General features: G+C 41.0%; 1 protein-coding gene across 2 annotated transcripts; it reads left to right on the top strand.

Annotated features, from left to right (window-relative positions):
- The first annotated feature begins 19539 nt into the window (after positions 1–19539).
- On the top strand, positions 19540–23960 carry SLITRK2 (SLIT and NTRK like family member 2). 2 transcript variants are annotated; one of them, XM_015861011.2, is made up of 2 exons: positions 19540–19700; positions 20719–23960. In XM_015861011.2, exon 2 carries the CDS (start codon positions 20762–20764, stop codon positions 23333–23335), a length of 2574 nt encoding a protein of 857 aa, XP_015716497.1. In that variant the 5' UTR covers positions 19540–19700; positions 20719–20761; the 3' UTR covers positions 23336–23960. The 2 variants fall into 2 exon arrangements, with proteins under 2 accessions (XP_015716497.1, XP_015716496.1); XM_015861010.2 differs by lacking the exon at positions 19540–19700 and adding an exon at positions 19986–20287.
- The last annotated feature ends 2844 nt before the right edge of the window (positions 23961–26804 follow it).

The following is a 26804-nucleotide window of genomic DNA, read 5'->3' as shown; positions in this document are numbered from 1 at the left end:
CAACGTGCCCATCTTCATAGCATATAGCAATGGTTTACTGTCTGCAAGAAGAGAGTGATAAAAGAAGCTGTCACTCTTCTGAGTAGTAGATCATTCAGTTTACACTTATCTATAGGTCATATGGCCAAGAATTATGGTTTAACACAAGTAGCTCTGGGAGTTGCAATTTATCCACTCAATAGGAAAAAAAAAGAAATGTAGGACAAAAACAACCAGCATGCAAGGATAGCCAGAATGTCAGGAATGAATGCTGATCTCAGCTAGCTTTGTTGTTTCATTTTCTGTGTAACAATTAGCAAGAAAGCATGATCAAGCTTCTAGAAATGACCTAGACCACTCATCTTGTCAAATGTATTGTTTTGAATCATAAGTTGTCTTTCTACTGAAACAGCATACATTATATTAGAAAGGCTGTGCATGTGTATCACAGTTCTGGAACTATAGAAGCAGGATGCAGCTCTTAAATGTCTATTATAGCATCTGATTATAGAATATAAATTCTATAGTAGCCAATAACTGATTTGAACTAAAAAAAAAGAGTGAAGTGAGGCAGCACTATTAATGGATGCTATCTCCTAGTCCAGGAGTGCCAGATAACAGGAACAGCTTGCAGGAAAAAGAATTGCTTAATTAGTACAAAACAAAACATTGTGAAGTTAAACTTTCTCATTAAAAGTCTCCCAGATAAAAAAGCAACAATCGTAAAGATAATTATGGTTAGTTTTCTTGATTGCTTGCTTTTTGCATAAAACAAAAGCGCAAAGAGAGCAGACAAAATCCATGTAAGGGGGTGTCAGCTCATGTAAATGAAGTTATTCTTTGCTAGAAGTTCAGAGGCCAAGCTCCAGCTGACAGTGGTTACTTCTTACTGTGGGTAGAAGTCCCACTGCTCCCATTCTACTTTTCTAATTCTCCTGAAGATTTCCATTGTTTTCAGATTGCTAGTAATTTTCATATATTATGTACTAAACTTATGAATGGCTCATCAAATTATACAACTACAGTCACAATAAAGTGTGACAGTAGATTAAGGAATTCCATTTGAATAGGAATATTTAACTATCTGGCTATCTAGATTGATTCAATTTTATAAATATTTCAATATCAGCATATGTAGATCACTGTCATAGAAACGAGTGAACATTTCTATGAGCTTTGGAAGTTAGCTGGAAGCAGTAACACAGCCTAGGTACCATGGTTCACATAGTGTGAAGTCAGGATATATTCTAAGGAAATTTCAAGTTTGGATGGAGACAAGATCAAGAGAAAGCAACAATAGGTGTATAAATTTCTATTTATCTCAAGTACTATTGCAGAGACTGAACATATGCTAACTGCATCTTCGGCAAAGATAGGTTGCTCTGAGTGACATCTGTTCTAAGGGATTTCTGGAAATAAAACCAGTTAGAAACGTTTTGCTCCCCTAACATTAGGCTTTCAGTTTTTAAAATCAAAATGTTTTCCACTGATTTTTCTTTTATAACTCACCTGTAATTGCCATAAAGGGTAACACCATTCTATGTTGTCACAGCACCTTTTTACAACTCTTCATTTAAAAGAAAAATATTTTCAGTGATACTACTATGTCTTCCATTGACAGCAGTCACCTGCGTATTTGTTGAAAAAAATTAATGTGGAGAAGTACTGGGTGATATTCAAGTGCGGTAATGCAATATAATGCTGTTTTAGATACGCCTGGACCTGTTAAAATTTAATCCATCCCTCTAATAGCATCCAGGCTCCACTGCTCCTGTGCTAATCTGTTTCATTCTTCTCCTTACTCAGACTGACACCGTCTAAGCATCAGTTCCCATATATAGGAGATACTTAATTGCTAGCATGCTTGGAGCAAACTGAACCATCTAATTCCCGCAGAGACAGCTGCAGGTTGAAGATTTTTTTTTTCACTGTGGTGCAAATTATGACTGCTTATGGCTGGGAAAAGGCACACAACATTTAATGAGAATGGGGGGAGGAGGGAATACAGGAAGAAGACAGGCTCTGAGCCTTGCTGGGGCTAGAGCAGCTCTTTCACAAACACTGGGGTGCTCTGCAGGGTCTGTCCCCCACCCCTGAACTAGAAGTGCTGAGGTCTGGGGGGCCCAGGAGCTGTTGCCACATGGACTCTTTGTCCCATTCCCCAGTTTTCACCCAGGCCTCCTACTCACAATGAACTTTCCATCAGGGGAGCCTCATTACAACCCACTGGAACCCACAGTGAGAATGTAGCAAGATGCCAGGCTGGGAGAGCAAATGGCAGGCTGTGTCTTCTTCCTCATCTTGACCTCATCTTAACTGTTTTCTAAACATCAGGGTTGTTTTGAATCACTGCAAGCTGCAAAGAGCCCCAACTGTTCTATTGTACTCCCTGAGCAAGAATTTTATCATTAGGGTGCACTATCTTTCAAATAGATACTATATATTATACTTAGAACACACAAACTCACTTCAAGCCCTGGTGAGAAGAGTAGTGTTGAAAAGTGGGTTTTGGAGAGAAATTAGTCCCATATAACATCCAAAGCAGAAGGGTTTGCTGCCTGCATCTGTGCTGGGCTTTTATGGCTCAGGAAACAATGAGTATTTTGGTTTAGGACTGCAGAACATGGATGATTTTTGTTAACTTCTGCACCTTTCCCACTGCTCTGAGAAGAAAGCCTTTATCTTTCAGTAAATCTATTGAAAGATTGTCAGGGATTCATTGCAAAAGGACAGTTTTCTGTTCAAAATAACTCTGAGGATTCACAAGTGCAAGAGTCTGCAATAAAATGTGAAACATTTGAAATATAGTGCAGAGATTAACCATGGGTTTTTCATAAGAATCATTTAGTGAATGTACAAATAGAATACATGCAATATCGAAGCAAATAGATGACATCTGACACAAAAAGTGGCTTGTGTTTCATATTATTTTACTTAACTGCCTCCTCTTTCTCCCACCAAACAGAAGCTTTATTGTCAAAACGTACTCTTGTAATTTAGTCTGCGGCCTCAAAGAATGTGCAGCTCTGGAAAAAACTGAATTATGGCTTCTATTTGTAAGATAAAGAATGGCATCTAATAACTTAATGGACAGGAAGTTTATTAGTTGTAAAAGAGAGAACTAATAGAATGCATTGTTTATCAGTCTTTTTTCTTAATTCAGACATGTTTGTGGGGGTAAATGTGACATCCCTTGTTACCTTCTTAATACTCTGAACACTTAATGCTATAAACCATTAATGCTCTAAACTATACTCTAAAATCTCAAAAAGCAACAAAAATGTGTCTCAACTTTTAATTTAATGTGTATGTGATCAGTGAATTTTGGAGTTCCTATAACTACCATTTCTAATCAGATGTTTGGACAGCAAAGAAATTCACTTGAACTTCTGTCGTCTGAGGTTACAGACTCTTTCCCTGTACAGCCTGTATTCATCAAACCGGTGAAAGGGAAAAAATGCACATACCATCATGATGATGACCTTTTTCAGTTGCTGTTATTTGTTCTCTAGATACATCTTAAGTACGAAAGGATAATAACAAGAATCCTGTAGATGTAGAGAAGCCACCCTAACATAAAAAGTAAGCATCAGATCCCTGCCTGAAAAATTTCCATCTCTGTGCCAAAAATAGGGATTTACCTCAGCTATAGCACCATGTGAACTTGTTTATTTTGCACACTGAATGATCAGCCTCCAAGTATTTGGATCATGATATGTGTGAATATGCAGACTACTGTCAAGAAAAAAAAATGGTCTAAAATGTGTTATGATGCTGTTCCGTCTTAGCTGATAATACTTCTTTATGAACACAGTGCAACAAATAGAACTAGAGCCTGTGAGAGGTAGATTGTGTTTTTGCAGTGGAAATTTCCAGTATTTCTGTATGTAACATAGGATAAGTTGCCTTTCACAAAGAAAGTTGCTGAACAGAGTAAAGTTGAGACTGGGGCGTTCCAACCTAGGTAAAATTGGCTCAGGCACTAGGTAAGGTAATTATGTAGGGTAGGGGAGAGTCTGGTACAGGACAGAATGAGTGTGCAGATTGTTGAAAATATTGTCCTCCTATCTCTGTAAAAAGTACAGAACATACCCAAAGACAATGGGTTGGTAACAGACATTGTATGGAAGTGTAACGTAGCAACAGCATCAGAAGACTGGGAGCCTGAGACACTTAACCAGTGAGTGCCAGGACAGGCATTACTTGCAGGGGACCCAGGGTATGTAACGGAATGGATTTCTCTGACTAGCACAATTTCTCCCTTGTCAGTAGCGGTGTGTGCCCATTACTGCAATAATGAATAAACTGCTCTCCACAGATCTTTGCCTGATTAGAAATTTTTTATCTTGAGCATGTTTCTCATAAGCCTTAGGTAAATACATAAGACATATGTGCACACAAAAACAGAGAGCAAGAAATTCAAGTCAGTGTATCCACTGAAGGTAAAAGAATGTATCCAATGAAGGTAAAAGAAGAAATAAAAATTGAACTGTATTATCAGCCCCAGTGTTTCATGTTCTGTATATACCCTCAGGTAATTTTAATTTTAACCTGGAACAAATTTATCTGTTTGCTTTAATTCTTTATTCCAGAAATCCAAATAATAAAGGAGAGCCTAAAGTAATCTGTTTTCTTGTAGATGTTTGTGAATGGGCCTTTTTTGCTGCACTGTTTTTTCATACAAATGGCCTAGCAGAGGGTATCTTACATATATTTAGCTGTTTGAAGCCCAGTCACAGCCATTCCACTCAGTCAGGTAACAGGCATACTACTGTCTGTATTGAATATGAGACCTAATCAATATATTTGATCCCTTTATTAGTTTAATTTTTGCCTCAAAAAGTCACTACAATGGGACTTTTAAGCATTTGCACTGAGCACTGTGGGAGGGCCAGTAATCCAGTTATTTGGTTTTCTTGCTGAAGAGAATGGAGACCAGGAAAGCCATCTTTCCATTGCTCTGGTGAGCAAGCTGAAGGTTTTCATTAGACTTTAAGCTTCCTGTGTAGAACATACCCCAAGGACTGCAGCAGGCCACTTACACAGAGCTTGGAGGGCATAAGTGAGACATGGTTGTGGTGCATTGGCTTTCTGTCCTAGAAAAAACATTCACCATTAGAATCAAGCACTCAGTCCTGAAGCTCTCATTCCAAAATTAAATGCCAACTATCAAATGAATAAATAATAATAAATTATAGCAACAGGAGTAAATAAATAAATAAACAAATAAATCACAATAATTTATTCTGTGACTCATCTATTCTGAGTTGCTTTCCCAGACTGCACACCTCAGATTATCTTTCAGTTTTTCTTTTTTTTCATGATTGTGTCTTTACATGTGTGAAATGCACAATGCACAGTTTGGGTCTATTCACTGCCTAGTCCATGTAAATAAAAATAGAGTTTTAGATAGTACTTGCTTTTGCGACGCAAATAGTTTTGTTTACTTCTGCTACTCAGCGGAATCTGACCTACTTTGTATGCAGGTTGAGTCTATGTGAACGTGTGAAGAATTTAGAAAACCAAAATGAAGCATGTAGAATATAGCTTTAGATGCTACATCTGGAGCTGCACCTTCTGGTTTTGAAAGTCAAGGGTAATTTCAACAGTCTTCAAGGTTTGGAAGAAATTCTTTACTGTGAGGGTGGTGAGACACTGGAACAGGTTGCCCAATGAGGTTGTGGATGCCTCCTCCCTGAAAGCATTCAAGGCCAGGCTAGATGGGGCTGTGAGGAGCCTGGTCTAGAGGAAGGTGTCCCTGCCTATTACAGGGGGGTTGGAACTAGGTGATCTTAAAGGGCCCTTCCAACCCAAACCATTCTGTGATTTTTAAAGTGCACACAGGAATAGCAGGTTGTATTAAAAAGAATGTTCAGTAGGCAGAATTTAATTATTTATCTTAAATTTTGCCATGATACCCTGGCTACCACTTTACTGCTGGTGAAAAATAAATTAGTTTTTTTATTAAAAAAAATAATAATAATAAAAAAAGAAAGATAAGAAAAGTCAGGGAAAACTATTATGCTTCCATGCTTCATCTGAAAATGGTAAATTTTACAGTAACAAACTAAGCCTTGTAATGGGATGGGACACTAGTTTCATTTCCTGCAATAAGTTCATTCTCTCCAGGAGCTTCTTTCTCCAAAGTTCCTTAGGGTATGAAATAATTGGCTATTAGACAGTGTGTTCTTGGCCCAAACAATGGCGTGGAAAGCATACAAGACTTGTCTGGATTATCAGAAGAGAGAGAAGAGCTGGTAAGTATCAGTTGAGCCCATCCTGAGCAAAACCTTCTCACTGTCATTTACAAAGGCTATCTGCAGCTTTCTTGATTTGGCTAGTTGAGACTTGGAGGGTTTTACTCACATTTGTAATAGAAAAAAACCTGAAGAAAGGAAACAGAAGGACACATTTTTCTCTCTTTACACATTTTTCCCTACCTGTTTGCCCTGCATTTAGAGTGGGGATGTGAGAAAGAAAGGCTGTCAGCTCCATGGCATATTGCTTGTGTAGAGAGCAGCCTGTCTCACCCAAAGATAAAAGGGAAATTATGAAAAATCTGACTGCACAGTAAGAAAAAAAAAAAAAATAGTCCTTGTCCCCTGTTTTGTATAAGCGATATCTTCCTTTTTCCTCTTGTAAATGTGATCACCTGCAACCTACCAAATCCTTCACAAGTCCCTAGTGGCTGCCTTTGGTCCTGCACACTGACAGCCAGAGGGTCAGGTCAAGCTGCCTTGCAGGCTCCAAACGCCACATAAAGAGGATTGAAGATGCCAGCATAGGTGGAGGTAGCTTCTACGGCCTGGAAGGATTAAAGCAACAAGTTAGTAAGCAGCATGCAGTGCTGAGGCAGCTACTAATGAGTCCTAAGCAGAAGTTATGGTTTTATTAAAAAGTCTATAGATATGGCACACCTGTAAAACAAAACATGAAAAATGCAACTCAGTTCACACAGCCCTCTAACTGCAGCAAGTTGTTATTGAGAAATCAGTCAGATCTCCACCTCTCCATATCAAGATGTTTGTTAGGACTGGGAAATGCTAAGTACAAGTGTCCTTATGGAGATGGTAGGGCTGCAACATCAGACACTGGGCGGGATGCAGCACCTTATGCCATGGTCGAACTAGTTTATAAAGGATTACAATAAGTGCCTGTGCAATTGCATGCATCATGGGAACAGCTGAGAAAAATTAGAGGTTCTGGTCAGGGCAGCAACTTGTTGCCATCACAGCAATGTGGTGCACTAATTCTGAGGCAGAAAAGTTAGCTTTGGGAGGGCTGCCAGGATGGATCTAGCTCCTCTGGAAAGACAAGCTCGGATGAGGAGCTGCCCTTGATATAGGTAAGCATCTGGGATGCATGGAGTCATCGTACAATGAGCAAGCTGACATCTTATGGGTCAGCACTAGAGGGCAGCCCAAGACGAGTTGCACTGGGGTGGTTGTTTGCCACAGAATGCCTGGTCAGGGAGAAATAGATGAGGCAGACAGATGAAAGAAGTCTGATTCTTGCATGCTGCCAAGGGCCAGGGTACTAAGCTGCACCTGGCATGTAGCTGAACACAAGTAACAGAACACAAGAGCACCATGAAATGCTCCTGATAGACTCCCAATTCCTAAGAGGGCTTCGTGGTCATCTTACATCATGCCAGAGTATCTTGCAGCAGAAGGCAATGGTTTCTGGCCTCTCTAGCCTTATTCTGCTGATTTGTTTGGTGTTGTAAATGTGTAACATGTGGAAACAGGTCAAACAGGCTGCAAATTCCAGGAAATCTTTTCTTTTCCTATGAGCAGAAAGGAAGCCATGTCTGTAGGAGGTATGTGTGCATGCACCTGCCTTAAATAGTACTGAGAAGATAGAAAGGGGACTGGAAAAAAATAACTGCAGAAAGAAAATTACTGAGACATAAGTATTTTAGCAGCTCACATGATTCATAAGTTCCTAGCCTTATTGACTAAGAGAGGCCTTCAAGAGGGAGATAAGTGTTACTTAGCTGTAAGACATTTTCATGTTGATGTGCTAATTTCCTCTAGAACTCTGAAAAGAAAGAAAGCAGCAATTAGGAAATGCTGTAGTATGGGAACATTTCTGGAGAATCTGAGGGAGGAATTTGGATATATCATAAGAGTCACTAAGATTAGAAAAAACTATTAAGATCAGCTAGTCCAATCATCAACCCATCCACCACCATACCCACTAAATCATGTCAAGTGAATATTTCAAAGCAGAATAGTTTTGTTTTTGTTTTTCCCTCTTTGAAGGCTGTTTTAATATTGATAATAAAGAATCTCCGTTTCACTTTGTAGTTATAGTTAAGGCAATGACCATCTTCTGTGTTTCCCCATGCCTACAGCAAACTACATTCAAGGTTCCTAGGCACTGTGATGATACCACTAGTAGTATCACATTAAATGTCAAATCAGACTGGCAGTCTGTTTTGCTGAGTTTCAAAGCCATGGAAAGAAACCATAACTCAGCTTCTGTTGAACGCCGCTAGTTAGAAGTTAATGTCTCTACCTCACTGCTTTGTACCCCCAGGTAGTCTGTTTGCACCAGTTTGTGTCAAGTGATGCCCATTTGCTTTGACATGACCATCAAAGCTATGCGAGCAAGAAGAATTCCAAGCCTTGAGAGTGCTGCATGAGTTGGCTGAAATGCATAACCTTTCAACATGTTGCTGGATGCTGAGGACATGTCAGATGAAGTAGCGTTGAAATTATCTATAGAAAGAAATCTTAGATGATGTCTGGTGTGAAATGCTTAAGTGTGAGTGAAATGCTGTAGCAGAACCATGCACTGACTCTGCCTGCAAACTCTGTGTAGCTACTTAGCATTTGCCTCTGTTAAATATCCAAAACAAAGCTGATCACAACTCAGTATAAGAAATAGATCTTACACACAAAGCGCTTTTCAGTCTGCCACTTTGGCATACCAAATCTGTGCTTGCAAAACATAGGCTAGAATGGAAGTACAAAACTTCTGGCTATAGCAGTGGTCAAGATAATTTCTCAAGCTAAGACTGACTGATTGTATGTCATTCATTCATAATCTCAAGTCAGCCATTAGCTTTGAATCCTAAAGGTGATAATGCAAATGCAGTACCATAATATCTGGAAAAAATGCAAGAGCCTGTGTTGCCATATAAGCTCTTGCTCACTTGCCTTTGCCCAGTTGGGGATGAATGCATTGTAATTTGCAGAGTCCCTGGCATGACAATACACGAGGCTTATGGCAGAAGACTGGGTTACACTGCTACTAGGGCCAAAAACAGCTTAGGTATTTCCTGGTTTTCAACAGCCCAATTTGTACAAAGGATAGAGAAATGTGGCTGCCCTTCTGCATGTGCTACAGAGATTCCTGGCCTGTTCCAAGTAACAAAGTGAAATGCAGCATGCAAAAGCTCACAAACTCCACAGAGATACAAGTTCACCTCAGCATCATACCAGGACAATTAGTTTCAGCACAGTTTTGCACTGATGTGGCTTCCAGTTTCACCATTCAATTATTTCTGTCAGCACAGGGACCCCCAAACCATGTTCCTATGCGAAGGAGTTGTTCCCTTTTTCTTTTGCACTCCCACAGTAGTCCCTCCTCTGTGCCTCTTCCAATTTAGACATTTTTTTTTTTGTAATATGACTGATCAGGAATATATCTTGTCAGTGTCTCTGTTCAGTCATGCTCTTGTCAGGCATTTTACATCCAGAATGACAGATCTAAACCTAGAACTGAAATGAGAAGAGATCACAGGAATAGAAAAAAATAAAGGATCAAGAAGAAAACCCTGCAATCCATTCAGAACATCATACTTCTGCTCTTTCAAGGCTGATGTGTGTTGTATAGCAATGGTAAAGAAGCCACATAAAAGTCCCTCAGTCTAACAAGGAACAAAGAATTTCAGTAGAATAAGAAGAACCACAAGCTTGTTGAAATTACAGTCAACCTTCTCCACCCACTGTGTGCATGAATTATTGATAAAAGTTCAGAGAAAAGATCCAAAGAATCACAGAATGGCTTCAGTTGGAGGGGACCTTAGAGATCATTGAGTTCCAACCCTCCAGACGTGGACAGGGTTGCCATCTACCAGATCAGGCTGCCCAGAGCCCCATCCAACCTGACCTCAAATACCTCCATCCAAGGATGGAGCATCCACAACCTCTGTGGGCATCTTATTCCAGTGCCTCACCATCCTCTGAGTAGGTAAATTCTTCATAACTTCTAATCTAAATCTTCGCCCTTTTTGTTTAAAGCCATTTCCCCTTGTACTACTACTATCAGACCATGTAAAAAGTCAGTTCCCCTGGTGTCCTGCAGAGTCAGCTGGAGAAAAGAGAAAGACTTTGAAAGTCCTCTCTGGGTTTACAGTAGTGATTTGTCTACTGGAATGTTTCAACTGGCTGGTCATTTGACTGTTGTTCCTATATGGATACAAGGAAAATATTTTCATGCAGCCGAAGTCAACCTTTCCAGCATAGCTGAAAAGGAGTAGGTTATTTACAGTTCTGAATCTGTAGGAAAGCCCACAGTGGGTACTTATCAGGAGCTGAAAAACTTGACTTTTAAAATTAACTCCCCCAGGACAGACATTTTCTATTGTCACATCCATAAACAATCTATTGCTTTACTTCCCAAACACAACAGAAACAACTGAAAATCAGATTCTCATTTAGTGCCCAAGCAATGAGGAATATTACTGCTAAGTTAAATACAAATAAAGATTAACTGCCTTGCTCATATTAATATATAGGAAGATCTGATGCATAAACATTAACACAATATACCATCACTTTGTTCATTTCAGTTTTAAATCAGAATTAGAAGAATCTGTCCATCAAAATGGTTTTTAATAAACTTAAAAGCATGTGGTATTTTTCCTATAAATTGAAAAGCATACACGAATATGCCAGCTGTGATGAAGATAATTATAAAGGCTCTGAAAAATGGGGAAAAGACAGGGAAAACAACTGCAGTTAAATCTCCTTTTCAGCATATAACTGACCTTAAAAAAATGCTAAGTCTCCAGCCTTTCCCATGCATTTCAATGCAATGGAGAATGTCCTTTGCCACTAACCGCAGATCTGATTTAATGTAGTTCTGACTGAGGATAAAGGCAGAAGAGTCAGTCTGTGGTACTCTCTTCACAATGAAAAGTGTCTAGTTCTAAAAGCAAATCCACTCAGCTCAGTCATCCCAATTAAAGTGTCAGCTGCTATGCAGCTAAGCAGAGATAGCACAAAGAATCCAAAAGAATCAGTCATTATGGTATATTTACAAAGGCATCACAGGAATTCACATTTGCTAGAGACAATGGAGGAAAACAAACACATGTTCATACATATCTGAACATATTTACATATTCCCCTTCCCCTACAGATGTCCTACTGTCACAGTAATAAAATCTCTTTGCTCTCTCTGGGTTATTCTCTTGAATTTTTTTGTGTCTATGAAAATAAGTGGAACTACTGTTGAAGCTGCAATATCTGGTTGTTAAAACAGTACCTTCTTTCTGGAAACAGCAAGTATTAACAAAAGAAAAATTTCAAGGAGCTGTTTCTTTGTGGGTGACTCTAACAACTCATCTAATATTCAGAGCACGCAGAAACCCTAATCTTACACAGATGTCAGCCTGGCATAACCCCACATGCCTCTAAAGGAATTTCTGTGCTGAGATCAGGATCCAGACCAATGCCAGGTCATACGCTGTAGTGGTGGCAGGCGCAGATCTCCCACTGACATCTCTGAAGGTTGTGCATGACTGCCAGTGGCAGTCCATTAGATTTAGGTCAAGTCATCTGAAATCCTCCAGCTCCCCTGTTTCCGATTACGATTTTTAGAAAGAGTGAGAGAGAGAAACCTACCAATGGTTATCTGTAAGTTCATACTGTGTGTCCTCACATTGCCTCATCCAACTAATCTCTAACAGCCATTGCGCCAACCAGGCTTCCCTGGGACCAGCTTTGTGGAGCCAGCATGAATTTATGCAGACTGCTCTAAGATGGAGGACAAGCTGGGGTGGCACCACAGCATTTTGTGGCTGTGCCCAAAGCATTATTTGTTTTATAGTTCCTTCTTAATTTTTGGAATATCAACATTTTTGGTAATCACTAGAGCAGATCAATTAAACCCTAAATGTAAGGGCACCACAACAGAGAAGCTTTGTTTTCATCCCAAGGAAGCATCTATTTACAAAGTACATGACAATATCAAAAATCTCCCTATAGACTAAACTTTGGAAAGAAAATTGCACCATTTATCATATGCAATTCACAGAATCACAAAATAGTTTGGATTAGAAGGGACCTTTAAGATCACCTAGTTCCAACCCACTGCAACAGGCAGGGATGCCTTCCTCTAGACCAGGTTGCTCAAAGCCCCACCCAGCTTGGCCTTGAATGCTTCCAGGGATGGGGCATCCACCACCTCTCCAGGCAACCTGTTCCAGTATTTCAATACACCCACAGTAAAGAATTTCTTCCTAATATCTAATCTAAACGTATCCTCTTCCATTTTAAAGCTGTTTCCCTTTGTCCTGTCAGTACATGCCCTTAAAAGAAGTCCCACTCCAGTGTTTACGTAGGCCCCCTCCAGGCACTGGAAGGCATCATACCATTTAATTTCTTTACTGAAAACTTTGGATAAACAAGTATTCTGATTTTCATTGATTTTCAAATCACAAAATCATGTTATTTTGATCCTGCAGTCAGCTCTGGATCTGCAAACCTATGCATTTGCACAAAGCTTCATGACAATCAGTTTGCACTGAAGAATAAACTTCTCATTTTAAATTCATCTGCAAAGCAAACTAAGGAACTTCATATTCTTCACACACATTCCCCTGTAGACCCTCCATCATCTTTGTAGCCCTCCTCTAGATACTCTATAACACTTTTAAGTCCTTTTTAACAAGTCAGAGCTCTCTCTAGCCTTCTTTTTGTTGTTAACATATTAAACAAACAAACAAAAAACAACAAACCAACAAAAAAACCTTTTCTTTGTCTCCACGGTATTGACCAGTTTTGACTCTTACTGAGCTTTGGCTGCACAAATCTTCACATTACAAAGGCAAAGAGCATCCCTATGGTCTTCCCATTTTGTCTGACCTTGTGTTCAGGGTTGAGGTTTTTGTGGCAGCTTTCCTTCTATCCCCCTAGGATTTTAAACTTGACCACTTCAAGATCATTGCTGCTTTGATGAGCACTAATCACCATTTCATCCATGAGACTTTTTCTGTTCACAAGCAACAGATCTAGGAGGGCACCTTTCCTGATCAGCTCCCTTAGTACCTGTACCAGAAAGTTGTCAAAAAGTGTTTTAGGAATTGGTGTTGCCAGTTAACATCCGACAAGTTGAAGGCCCCCCTAAGGACAAGGGAAGTTGATCTAGATGTCTCTCTTAGTTCCTTAAAGAATAATTCATTGATGTTATTCTGTCAAAAGAACAGTTACTTGTATTAGTAAAAAACAAACAAACAAACAAAAAAAAAACCCACCACAAATTGTTAGAATTTAACAAGAAGTTCTTATACAGGAAGAGAGGCTTCAGAAGGCCATGACCTATGTAACTTCACACAGTGAAGTACTCACATTGATCATATGCATAAAAGAGACCTTGAAAAAGTCCTGCAGATAAAAGTGAATGTCTGATCTGAAAACATTTTTTTTTCTTTCTATCAGAGAACTATCCCGATCATTACTATTGGATACTGAGGAAGCCTGCAAACAACAAGACAAATGCTTAACAGCAGGTTTTCCTACCTACTTCTTACAGGAAGCTGGGCATTCAAGACACAACTTTTCAATTCTGAGACAAATTCTGGTGGGAATTTTTTCTCATAAATAACAACCAATGAAGCCAAGCTTTAAGTGTTCTCCTCGTTGGGGCAATTCTCAGTCAGTTATTTCCACAGAAGCAGGAAACAAAAATCTTTAAATGCTGACTTTCTTTCATCAAATCCGGTTCAAATTATTTGAGAAGGGATGGGACCTTGACTGACAGCCAGACATATGAACATACTATATATGTACATAGAGGATTTTTACATCCCTATTAGAAACCAGATGGATCAATACAGAAGCCAGTGAGTGCTCAAACAATTTTTGTTCAGTTGGCAACTGCCTGCAGACATCACATGGATTGAACTTAATGGAAAGAACTTTTGGGAGCACACGAGTGTCCCAAAAATATTCAGGTTTTTCTCCCCACCATGGAGCAAGTGCAGAAATACGTGACCACTGTGCACAATCACAACTCAATGACATGACTCACATTCTGAATGTGGAATATGAAATGTCTACTGTGAATTGTTCAGAAAAAAAACCAAACCAAAACAAAAAAACCTCAGGCCATGATTATTCATAGAAATTATTTGATGAGTAATTTCAATTAAATAACTTCAAGGAAACAAGAAAAATAGGCTAAACCAACAGAATGCATTACTTTTAATGAATAATTAATCTGGAGGAACTCTTCCTCCTACCTTACAGAAAGCCAGCTCAAGGTTTAGAGCACTGGAGTCCCACTTAAGCCCTGTTTCAAGGTCTTAACTCAGTACTTTTATGATGATGCACTCTAGGCTGGCCTTCTGCCCAGGTCTGAATTTCACCCATTGCTCCCACTCCTCCCATATAGTTAAATATGTCATTAGCACTAGCAGGATTTGGATTCAACTGTACTGCCATAAAAGTCAGTATATGGAGACATTTCATTATGCTTCTTTTACTACTAATAACTAAAGGGAAGAAACCTCTCACACCAACCCATCAGATTTGCAAGACTGGATATTCAGAGTACTCATACATAAACTGAATTATGCAAAGTGATCACCATTACTAAAGCATATGCATTCAGTAAAGCAAGAAGACAATTTCAGTAATACTGATGACTAAAAACATTTGTGTTCACTTGTGTTTGCATGATGGGGATATTTCCAGTTAGAAACATGCAAGTAATATTACACATAGAGATCTCAGATGATATTTTTTCCACTTCTGATTCTCAGCAATGTCAGCACGGAACATCGATCTTCAGGGAGATTCATCTCACCGTCCCACTTAGAGAAAAAGAACACACTGACATGATGAAGCGAAGTACTTCTAAAAATATTTAGCCTACTCAACTAAATAAGATGTGAGTGCATACTTTTAAGTTAAACATTTGCTCAAGGATCTGATCCAAAGCCCACTGAAGTCAGTAGGAGTCCTTCCACTGACACCAAAGGGCTTTGGCTCAGACATACTGCTTTGCTGAATAGCAATGAATGCAGCCATAAACATCAGCTGTCTCACAGTTCTTTGCTGGGATCCATGCTAAAAGATGCATGCACGAGAGAAGGCAACACATTTTTCTATGCAAGAATGAAAAAATAGTTGGACAAGCTAAAATAAAACGTAGTCTTAACTGCACAGAGACAAGTGGGCTTATCAGTATTTCAGGTGTACAAGCTACCTGGGGTGTTTTATGACAGATGGATTATACATCATACTTCCTTCTGAAACTGACATTATAGTTCACTAAATAGGCATCTGATTTGTAAGAAAGTTGGGATTCCACATTAATAACTCAAAACATCAGAAAACTGATAGTTTTGCTGCTATGTTGTGCACAGGCAATGTAAGATCCTGCTGTGCTGACACAAAATGGATTATGCCAGATACATAGAAACAACGGTGAAATTGCTTTGCAAAGTAAGTAAATAAATAAATAATAATTACCCTGAAATTATATAATGGATCTCGGTAATGTGCATCTTTAGCTAGGATTTGAGTTCATGAAGGAACAACAAAGGAAGGAAGGGGCACGTTGATTTGAAGTCACAGTTCATTAAATTCTTTTATTTGTACAGTTGAAGTCATGAAGTTGTCAGCAACTAATAAGCTGAAGTAACCCATGGCTCTCCAGACGCTTGAATGGCTGGGGGAAATCGAGCTAAAAATGTATCTGGAAATGAAGGAACATCATTACAGGTAACAGCAAAGACCATTACTGACTGCCAGCAAAGTGCAACTCAGCAGACACCACATATAAACAAGCCCCCATCACTTTGCAGTGCCCTTCTGCACGTGAACTGAAGGGGAACCTTTTCTCTCCTTCCATGGAGGCTTTGCCAAAAGCATTCCTCTCTTCTGCCAGTCTCAGAGATGTACTACACCAGCTTGTTGCTGAGCAGCGCTGGTGAGCAGGGATGGCTGCCTCAAAGGGCAAATGTTGCTAGCTCTTTGCTCCTCGGACTTCATACTTACCCTCCTCCTGTTACCATTCCCTTGCCCAAAGGAGGTAGTGAAAGCCAGACTGTTCTTTTGCTCTCTCTTCCATAGCATGCTTTCCAGTGTTATTGGATGAGCTAAAAGCCTGGATTACAAGTAACAAATATTTTGCGTGCTTCTCACTGCTAAATCTGGAAACTGTCTATTTCCTCAATGCTTTTAATTGAGGCACAAAAATATCCCACTTATAGTATAGGAAAGATTCCAAAAATGTACATATCCACAGAGAATGTCTCCAGCTACAAACAGGCTCATAAAGGCATATAGGGAAATAGACCCTCAGAAAGTGAGAATTCTTGCTGAATAGCAATGGAGACAGTCTCAGAACCCTGAGCTGACATGGAAAAAGCATCTCATATTATGCGTGAGGATCACTAAATCCCATACCTATGAATTCCACCACACTAGTCACCATGTTTTGTTCACAAATATAATTCAGGTAATTATCTGTACTACATGTATAAATGCCTCTTTACACATTACCAGTATCTGAGTTTCCTTGATCGTTTCTGATGATCAGTAAGGCCCTCCATCCAACTAACAGGGATCACTGCTTAGCTAGTTGTTCTGTTCTTTACTTTATTCCATAAGACTTGGTGGATGCATATGATTTTGTTCTCTTCATTTACAAAAAGAGGGACTGATGAACTGACAGAGATACATGAGAGCCGCTTAACATCCATCTGCATTTAAAAAATGGAGAAAGAAAAAAAGCATCACATTTCCAGGCTTATTCTGCTCCTTGATATTTACTCTCACAGAAGGACAATAGCATGAGGCAGGCAGTAAGAGTAATGATCAGTGCCAAATTTTAGGTGCTTATGATTCCATGCCATGATCTGGCATTCTTTTTCCTGCCAGTAGATAGTTGAAGTGGTGGCTTTAGCACCATGCAGGAGTCAAAAACTGTGCTGGTGTATATAACAGCACAGGACTAACACAGCCCTTCTGAAGCTGGTTCAGGCCAGTATCAAGTGTTTCATTTACACCTGCACTGGAGTAGTTTGTGAGTGGTCCCCTGGGAAGCTGGACCAGGATAATCAAAGGTTCTTCATCCAAGTACACAGGGATGCTAGAAAGGATAAAAATGTCAAATTGAAGGCAGACAGAGATGCAGAGAAGGCAGTGATTTTTTAGCAGTGGGAGACAAAAGCTCAAGGAACAATTTACCAAATACATACCAGATTTTCTTCATAGGAAATGGTAAAAATATGCCTGGCCATGATATCCGTTTTTCATGTTTCTCAGTTTGTTTTGTTTTGTCTTGTTTGCTTGTTTCCTATAAAGTATGATGTGGTTTAAGCAGGAATTAATTCCAGCTGAAGTGTTAACACAAAATCATGACTATACAACGGTTCCTTTAAATCTTTTAACCTACAAACCTGTAAGTTTCTAGATTTCTTCATACCTCTACCCCAAAAGGAGAATGAGGGAATACAGCAAAGTAATTGGGAAAAAGAAAAAACCTTCCAATACATTCACACCAGGTGCAGGACTGCATATTCCTAAAGTCTCCCACTGCTGGAGGCTCCCATTCAGCTGCAGCCTGTCAACATTCCTACATCCAATGTACAAATAAGACAGGTGGGGAAGAAAGTTGTTCTTTTTTATTTTGTGTTTTTAATTGAATGGGTTATAAAATACTTCGGGCATGCTGAGAAATTATGATTTATTCCTAAATAAAAAGCTGTAGCTATTTTCCTTCTTGAAATCCCCATTTCTCCTCCCACAACAGTGGTTATTATATGGATACATTTGCAGCGTAACGGAATCAGTATCATCTCTGTGTATTATTACTGTTTCAATCCCTTAACACTCTGTTCCTTCCATCCCACAGGATGCTGGTAATTACTGCTGAGGCATACCATTTGTACACTTTCCTTTCCCAGGCAGTTTTAGCAGTTAACACAAATGCATTTTCCATGTGCTAGTAAACACAGGCAAGCATGACAGCCTATGTGGCCCCATGAGCCACTTTCAGGACACAACCCTTGCCCACCAGAAAGCTGCACAGCACCAAACCTCACATCCACGTACATGTGAGATGAGAAGAAAATGCAGAGGACTTGTTTCTGCCTTCAGCTTTCACTGTGTATTGCAGCAAGACCGGAGTGCTGGCCATGCTGTGCAGGGCTGTCTGGGGGCAATGCGGGGAATGCAGGTTACAGCAACACATGTGTACCTCTGCTACACGCCCACATGGGCAAGGGCACATCTGAGCATACTCCCTTATAAATAAAGCGAATTCAATCTGAGCTCAGTTTTCCTTTCTCCTCTTAGGTTTATGCCCCTCCTCCAGGTTCCAAAGACCTGAAAGTAAGATGAGGGATGTTCTGAAACTGGCTCAATTTTGCTTCATCTTTTGATGATGTATTCTAATGCTTAAAGAGAAACTGAACATCAAACAAGCAAAATAATAATAATAATTTTAAAAATCCAGCAAAATAATCTGGCTGCTGCTGTGTTAGTGCTGTAAAACTCCAGATCTGCTACGGTGATCTTCCCTTCTCAGCTAATTTTGCTCCTGAATTCAGTTGAACAAGCAGGGTTTGAAAGAAGCAGCTCTGGTTGCATCTCAAAATCCCAGTCTTGTCGAGCTTGGTGCAGCACCACCTCAGCAGCATACTCCAGAGAAGGATACTTCTGTTTTATCTACAACCTCTCCACGTCTTAAGTCAGGAAGCTTTAGCAGCTCTGATCCTAAACACCGATTTCAGTACTTCCCTGCTCAGCAGCACTGCAAAGGCAAATGAGCTGGCTGCTGCGGGGCGCTGCTGCTCTTCCTGATTTCAGACACCCTGTAAGAACAGGCAATGCATTTTTGATACTCCAAAAATGTGGGCTCTGATACTTAATGGTTAAAGACTAATACAAAATGACAGCACCGATCTTGCCAAGTCCAGCAGTCTTTTGGTGGCAAATCTCTATAATCTAGAGATGAAGTGCTTCCAACTCTCCATAAAAATCCTGTAATAATGCATAGTGCCGTATTAACACTTGAAAAATTTATTGTGCATTTTGTGCACACTGGGAGGAAAATCCCAGTGTGAACCCAAAATGTTATGTTCTTGAGAGATATGAAGAGCAGCAACCTGCTCCCATCAAACACGCATCTGTGCCCTGGGCACGATGCTTAAGCAAAGTCACAATAACCCACATCCTTGTTCTTTCAAAATGCAGCCAAATACTATCCCATTACATCGCTTTGGCAGCGGGATTTGGCAACGGGGCGGCTTCAGGCAGTGGGAATAGTCACTCTGGATGCGGTCTCGCTCCTCAGCACTCGGGTAAGCTTTCCAGAGCGTGGAGCCAGCTGAGTCTGCGGAAGGTGCTGAATCCCCATGGCTGACAGCGAGCGTCCCCGCGGCGAGCAGCGCTCGGGAAGGGAGCTGCGCGGCGGGGAAAGAACTGCTGCCAGATCCGGGTTTTGCAGCACCCCTGCTCCGAGAGCCGGACTGTGTGAGTGCGCTCGCGTGTCTGCGGCTCGTCGGCTGGCAGGTGCCGAGGAAGCTGGCTGACATGCTGTTTTGAAAGCACAGATTTAGAGACTCGGGGGCCAAAACTCTGGCCGCAGGTACCTCCGCTCAGTGCGGTGCTCTGTGCTCTTCGGGTTTCCGGAGAGCTCCCGCAGCGAACTACCGAGCCGGAAGCGGAGCCGCCTGCGAGAAAGGCTGGGGGGATGCGGGGGGATGGGGGGGTTAGGGAGGGGGCTGGGAGAAACGTGTCCCCCACGCCCCCGACGTGACGTCAGCGCCGCTCCGTGCGGGGCAGCCAGCAAACGATCCGCGCCGCGCAGCGCTCTGCGTAGAGCCGTCCGCGCTTTCGCTGCGGCGCAGCCGCCGCTTCTCGTCCGCTGCCCGGCAGAACTTCTCGCCCCATCGAGGCCGGGACAGCACTGCGCGGGCACCGTCTCGCCCCTCCGGACTCTTTCCGAGGTGGTCGGCGGGCGATGCCTCTTCCCGCCGGGTGCCTGGCTCCCGGGGCGCGGCGGCGGCGCTCGGCGGCGGCCCCTGCCCCTGCTGCCCGCTCGGGCACCCCGAAAGCAGGTAGGAGCCGGGGAGCCAAGCGACTCCGGAGCGTAGGGAGGCTCGGAGGGGGGTCGGTCCGGGGCAACTGCTGCTGCCGGGATGGGGGCAGGGAGGGCTGTCAATTGCTTATTCTCCTTCTCCCCATTATACGCCTCCCCCCTCCATCCGTTCTCCGCCTCTCCCTCTCCCCCCTCCCGTTTAAAATAACGAGTAGGGAATGGAATTACGGGCAGCGCTGGGATCCCGGCTTTGGGAGACTCCTGCGGCCGGGCTTTCCCAGAACGGCTCCGCGGGCAAAAAGTGGGCTGAGGTAGGGAGAATTTCAGGGGAGTTTTGCTAGTCGTTGCCTTGCTGCCCCCTTAAAACCTGCTTTGCCCTCGCCGTGCAGCCTCTGCTCCTGGCCGTTTTCATTGGGGGTTTCTTCTTTTTCTCTTTACCTTCCTCAATAGGTTTGACTGTAGGTACTAAAGCAGGGATCAACGGTGCATAAAGATGCTGAAGGGTGTTTGGTTGCTCAGTTTGTTAACAGTGGCTGGGATCTCGCAGATAGAAAGTCGCAAACCTGCCAAAGACATTTGCAGCAAGAGCCGCTGCCCTTGCGAGGAGAAGGAGAACGTGCTAAACATTAATTGTGAAAACAAAGGATTTACAACCATCAGCCTCCTCCTGCCACCACCATCCAAGATCTACCAGCTCTTCCTCAATGGGAACGCGCTGACCCGCCTGTTCCCCAATGAGTTTGTCAACTACTCCAATGCCGTAACCCTCCATTTGGGTAATAACGACATGCAGGAGATCCACACCGGGGCCTTCAGTGGCCTCCGCACCCTCAAGAGGTTGCACCTCAATAACAACAAGCTGGAAGTGCTGAAGGAGGATACATTCCTGGGCTTGGAGAGCCTGGAGTACCTGCAAGCTGATTACAACTACATCAGTGCCATTGAGGCAGGGGCATTCAACAAGCTCAACAAGCTCAAAGTGTTGATTCTCAATGACAACCTCCTGCTGTCCCTGCCCAGCAATGTCTTCCGCTTTGTGCTCCTCACCCATCTGGACCTGCGGGGGAACCGGCTGAAGATGATGCCTTTTGCTGGCGTGCTGGAGCACATTGGAGGCATCATGGAAATCCAACTGGAAGAAAACCCTTGGAACTGCACTTGTGACTTGCTGCCACTTAAAGCCTGGCTAGACACAATCACCGTGTTTGTGGGTGAGATAGTCTGTGAAACTCCTTTCAGGCTACATGGAAAAGATGTGACTCAGCTTACCAGGCAAGATCTCTGCCCTAGGAAAAGCTCCAGTGATTCAAACCAGAGGGAAAAACACCCAATCATCTCAGACCCACATGTCTCAAAGTTATTGCCCACAGCCAACTCTGCCATCAATCCCACCAGAGCCCCAAAAGCCAGCCGCCCCCCCAAAGCCAGGAATCGCCCCACACCCCGTGTCACTGTGTCAAAAGACAGACAAATATTTGGACCTATCATGGTTTACCAGACAAAGTCTCCTGTGCCCATCACCTGCCCAGAAGGCTGCATCTGTACTTCGCAGAGCTTGGATAATGGCTTAAATGTGAACTGTCAAGAGAAAAAGATAAGTAATATCTCTGAACTCCACCCTAAGCCAACCACTCCAAAGAAACTTTACCTTACCAGTAACTATCTGCAAGTCATTTATAGAACCGATCTAGCAGAGTACAGCTCTCTGGATTTGTTACATCTAGGAAACAACAGAATTGCAGTGATACAAGAAGGTGCCTTTACAAACCTCACAAGTTTACGCAGACTTTATCTTAATGGCAACTACCTTGAGGTTCTGTACCCTTCTATGTTTGATGGGCTGCAGAGCCTGCAATATCTCTACCTAGAGTACAATGTCATTAAGGAGATCCTGCCACATACCTTTGACACTCTTAGTAATCTTCATCTGTTGTTTCTCAACAACAACCTGCTCAGATCCCTGCCTGACAATGTCTTTGGTGGCACTTCTCTCACCAGACTCAATCTAAGAAACAACCATTTCTCACACTTGCCTGTGAGAGGAGTCTTAGACCGGCTGTCAGCTCTAATTCAGATCGACCTCCAGGAGAACCCCTGGGACTGCACATGTGACATTATGGGGCTGAGGAACTGGATAGAGCAAGTCACTGACCAGAACAGTCAGCACTCAAATCCCCCTGTTGTTATCAATGAAGTCATATGTGAGTCTCCCACCAAACACTCCGGAGAGCATTTGAAATTCCTGAGCAAAGAAGCCATCTGCCCAGAGAACCCCAACTTGTCTGAATCTTCTCTCCTGCCCATGAATCAGAACACAGATACGCCCCATCTCCTTGGTATCTCTCCCAGCTCCTATCCGGAAATACACACGGAAGTTCCACTCTCTGTCTTAATTTTAGGCTTGTTGGTTGTGTTTATTTTGTCAGTCTGTTTTGGGGCAGGCCTGTTTGTCTTTGTGCTTAAGCGCCGGAAGGGGGTGCAAAGCATGCCCAGCAGTGCAAACAACTTAGATATCAGTTCATTTCAGCTGCAGTATGGGTCTTACAACACTGAGACCCATGATAAAACTGAAGGACATGTTTATAACTACATTACCCCTCCTGTTGGACAGATGTGCCAGAACCCAATCTACATGCAAAAGGAAGGGGATCCAGTTGCCTACTACAGAAATCTCCATGAGTTTAGCTATAGCAGTCTTGACCACAAAAAGGAAGATCCCACCAGCCTTGCATTTACAATCAGTGCAGCTGAATTACTGGAAAAGCAATCCTCACCACGGGAACCAGAGCTGCTGTATCAAAATATTGCAGAAAGGGTCAAGGAACTCCCCACTGGAGGATTAGTTCATTATAACTTTTGCACCTTACCCAAAAGGCAGTTTGCCCCTTCGTATGAATCAAGACGCCAAAACCAGGACAGGATAAATAAAACTGTTTTGTATGGAACTCCCAGGAAATATTTTGCAGAACAATCTAAACCAGAGCATCCTTTACTCCAAGGAAAGCTACAAACAGAACCAGACTACCTCGAAGTTCTGGAAAAACAAACTGCAATCAGTCAGCTGTGAGGGGGGCATCGGGAGACAAAGGAGGATTTTTAAATGAGCTCAACGTCACATTTGATTGATTCTGAACTCAGTGCTGATGTCATCTGTGGCATTCCAAAAAATGTTCACTTTTTAAATTGGGAAGCGAGAGAGAGAAATCAAACCCTTACTGCATAACAGGGACGGCGATGTTGCTTTTGCAATATTCCCTTTAAGTTATTTCTATCTCTCTCTCCTTTTTGACCTTTCTGTAGGAACTATAACTGCAAATATACGTTTCTGTAATAGATCTTGCATAATTCTGTTTGATTTGGAAGGAAATGAGGAAGTCTTTTTTTTTTTTTCCTGATAGTTTTTTTTTGGTTGTTTTTTCTTTTCATTTTTAAGTGGAAACTTAATGTGGTACATGGAAGATCTCCAAAGATCTTTTTCCTGGACTCTTTACTTTCTTTTGTAAATAATAATATACAGTACTGCTGTTTCAATTACCATGTCTAGCCACTGGGTGTCACTTTCTTGTGTTAAAGTGCCTTTGCACTTTAAGTACATTATTACTTAATTTTTGCTCTTAGCTTTGATAAATCGAACCTATTTTAATGTGTTGTATTTTTTTTGAAATTAAAAAATAAATAAATTGTAAAATAGAGTTATATGTCAGCTCCTTTAAATCAGAAGCTTTGATTTATAGAAAAGTTACCCTTCTTTAAATGAATCTAGTTCTAGGGCCATAGAGACTGAGCTGTAATTTATTGAGTTTTTTATTCTCTTCCCTCTGGGTTTTTTTAATGCAACTCACTGAAATCAGCTGAGGATTTAACAATGGACTAGAGGTTATCAAATGCCTCAGCTAAGAGTAACAGCTCATTAATAAAAGACGTTTAACGCAACATCATAGCAAACTGAACGAATAGTGTCCTTAATTCCTTACACTGCAGTTCTAACACAGTCACATTCAGTGGTTTAAGATTAGTTTCTTATTTAAGAAAGCATTACTCACAAAATTTATCCATCAAATAATAAATATTTTTATGTATTATATGACGTATATGACAAGCTAATACTTGTAACTTTTGACTGAAACTAAAATGTCCTTCTGCTGCAAATATAGCTCTTTTTTTTTTTTTTTTTTTTTTTTTTTTTTTTTTCTTTTTTTGGCAGGGGCACCAGCAGGGGTCATCCCATGCCTCATTAATTTTGTTAACATACAGGCAAATGAACCAACACCAAAAGTAAAATATGAACCCGGGTCTCTCCATTCCTCCAAATGAAGGCAGCAGAGCTCAGTAATGTGCATCATGCTAACTTTTCAGTTGTCTGAACTGTGTCAAGTGTTCTGTCTCTAAAGCAAAAGTATTAATGCAGTAATTCTAATCTCCTAGGAAACATCTAAGTCCATTATCTTAAATTTTATAAAATGTTTTAAGTTAACTGCATTCACTTGGCATTCATTTTCTTAGGGCCATCAGTGCACAAATGCACTATGTCTTTTTTCCCATTAACTCAGGCCTGTTTTACTTCAAGCTTTACCTTATCTCCTTCAATTTACATTACCTTCCTGGAGAAGAGTGAACCCATTTTTATTAACAAATCAAAATTTATTGCACCTTATTAGCTTCTAAATAATTTTTAGATGCAAACAGTATTGTGTGATTTAAACAAACAGCCCTTATTTTCAACAGAACCAGTTTTGTCTATTGTAAATCCTTATGCAACTGGGATGGTGATCTGCATATAAAGTAGGCCATGCTTTTCAATTCCTTATTAAAGCAATTGATGGAGTCTGAAAGAAGCACACTGTTTCCTTTTCATAAATAGGTTACTGCACATAATAATCTTTTATTATCCTGCAGAGATTGAAGTGGCCTCTGCTGACTGATTTTTAGAGCTTTACTATAGTTAGAAATACAGTATGTACAGCTTGAGAAATTTTCAGCAATAGTATTTGATCTATAAATTACTACAATCAATGTTGTTCTAATGAAGATTGCCAAAAGGAAGTCACTTTATATATATAAAGAGCTAGAGAGGCTCACAATGTGTATTGCCAGATATCTGAGTCATTCAGCAAACTGTCTTCTAATGATTGATGTGACATCCGAGTACATTACCGTGCTAACATGTCAGTTCTTTATGCTCCAAGCCCGTAGCATCTATGGCTGTCCATTAGGTCAGGTTTAAAACTGAAGTGCCACAATGAAGTACAGAAGAAACAGTCTTCAAAATGGTCTCACTTCAAGAAGGTGGTGAAATGGTATCACATCAGCTGAATTTGGAACATTTGGACTAAAAAAGCATCCATCTTTGAGTGAGGTATTTGGCTGAAATGTGACTGTCTGGCTGTCCTGTTATGGCTCCTTTCCCTGTGTGCTTAAAAGCATTTACTGCTTAGAAAAGTATAAGGATGATTTTAAATTAAGCTATTAACTGTTTCCATATGTGATTTTAGTATTGCCTGAAAAACAAGTTGTGCTATATCTGGCACTATAGCAGCTGGTATATTATTATCTGTTGCTCTCTAGCAAATCAGAACCAATTACAGGGTTTGTGTTTTTTTGCTCAGAAAAATGTTTTATTTTATTTTTTCCTACAAAAATAAGCTTTCAGTTTTATAGCATTTGTGAACAACAGAGAGAGAGATTTGATTTGTTTAGTAACTGTTTATTTTGTTTACCCATTTGAGCCTCAGACTATTTTTCGTGCTTATTTGGTATCACAGCAATATTTTACACAGGTTGCAGTAGCTTTACACTGCCTTAGCTGTTCCAGTGGAATCTCCTTAGTGACTTGATTTTGTTTTGCATCACCATTACCAACTTAAAAATCATTATAGCTGTAGATCCTTTGTGTTTGTTTTTATGTTCTTCAGCTGGCATCTATGAAGCAATTGCTTTCAGAAGGTATATAGGTGACAGATTTTTTTTCAGTTATGCTTAAAGAGATTGGTCTAACAAGGAAAGCGTGTTGGCAGCTTCTGCATAGAAGAGCTCTACATTTCTTTTGCTGTGCAGCTCTGGAATCTGCTGCTTGTTATGGGAATGCTGTTTGCCTGAGCAATGGCTCAATAATGAGTGAAACAAATTTCTTTCATAGCTTGAAAATTTAAGCTGTGAAAATTATGTAACTTGTGTTGGTTTTTGTTTGTTTGTTTTACCCCAGGAAAATAGGATGCCAGTTTTTTTCTTCCATCCTTTTCAGTTGTGAGAGTACAAATAACAACCTTTATAGAAACAATGACAGTGCAGACTGAAACAGTACGAAAACTGCATAGTTATCTTGAGAACAAATAAGGGACAATATACATCCGATGCATGAATACATTTTTGAGAAGGACATCATTCTATGTAAGTGTGAAGTAAACCTTGACAAAGCATGATCTTAGAAACTGGATTTCAGTAAGTAACTTCAATGGTAAAGTGGAAACAGGTGCTAACCTTACACTACCAGTACTCAAACCGCCCCGTGCTTCCTAGGCAGATATATTTCTCCTAAG

This window comes from Coturnix japonica, chromosome 4, assembly GCF_001577835.2.
Source record: "Coturnix japonica isolate 7356 chromosome 4, Coturnix japonica 2.1, whole genome shotgun sequence".
Taxonomy (NCBI): domain Eukaryota; kingdom Metazoa; phylum Chordata; class Aves; order Galliformes; family Phasianidae; genus Coturnix; species Coturnix japonica.
Note: the sequence above shows the minus strand (reverse complement) of the source record. Positions and strands in the feature narration are given on the sequence as shown.

Excerpts from the sequence above, each read along its gene's own strand:
- SLITRK2 (XM_015861011.2), top strand. The coding sequence starts at position 20,762 with ATGCTGAAGGGTGTTTGGTTGCTCAGTTTGTTAACAGTGGCTGGGATC.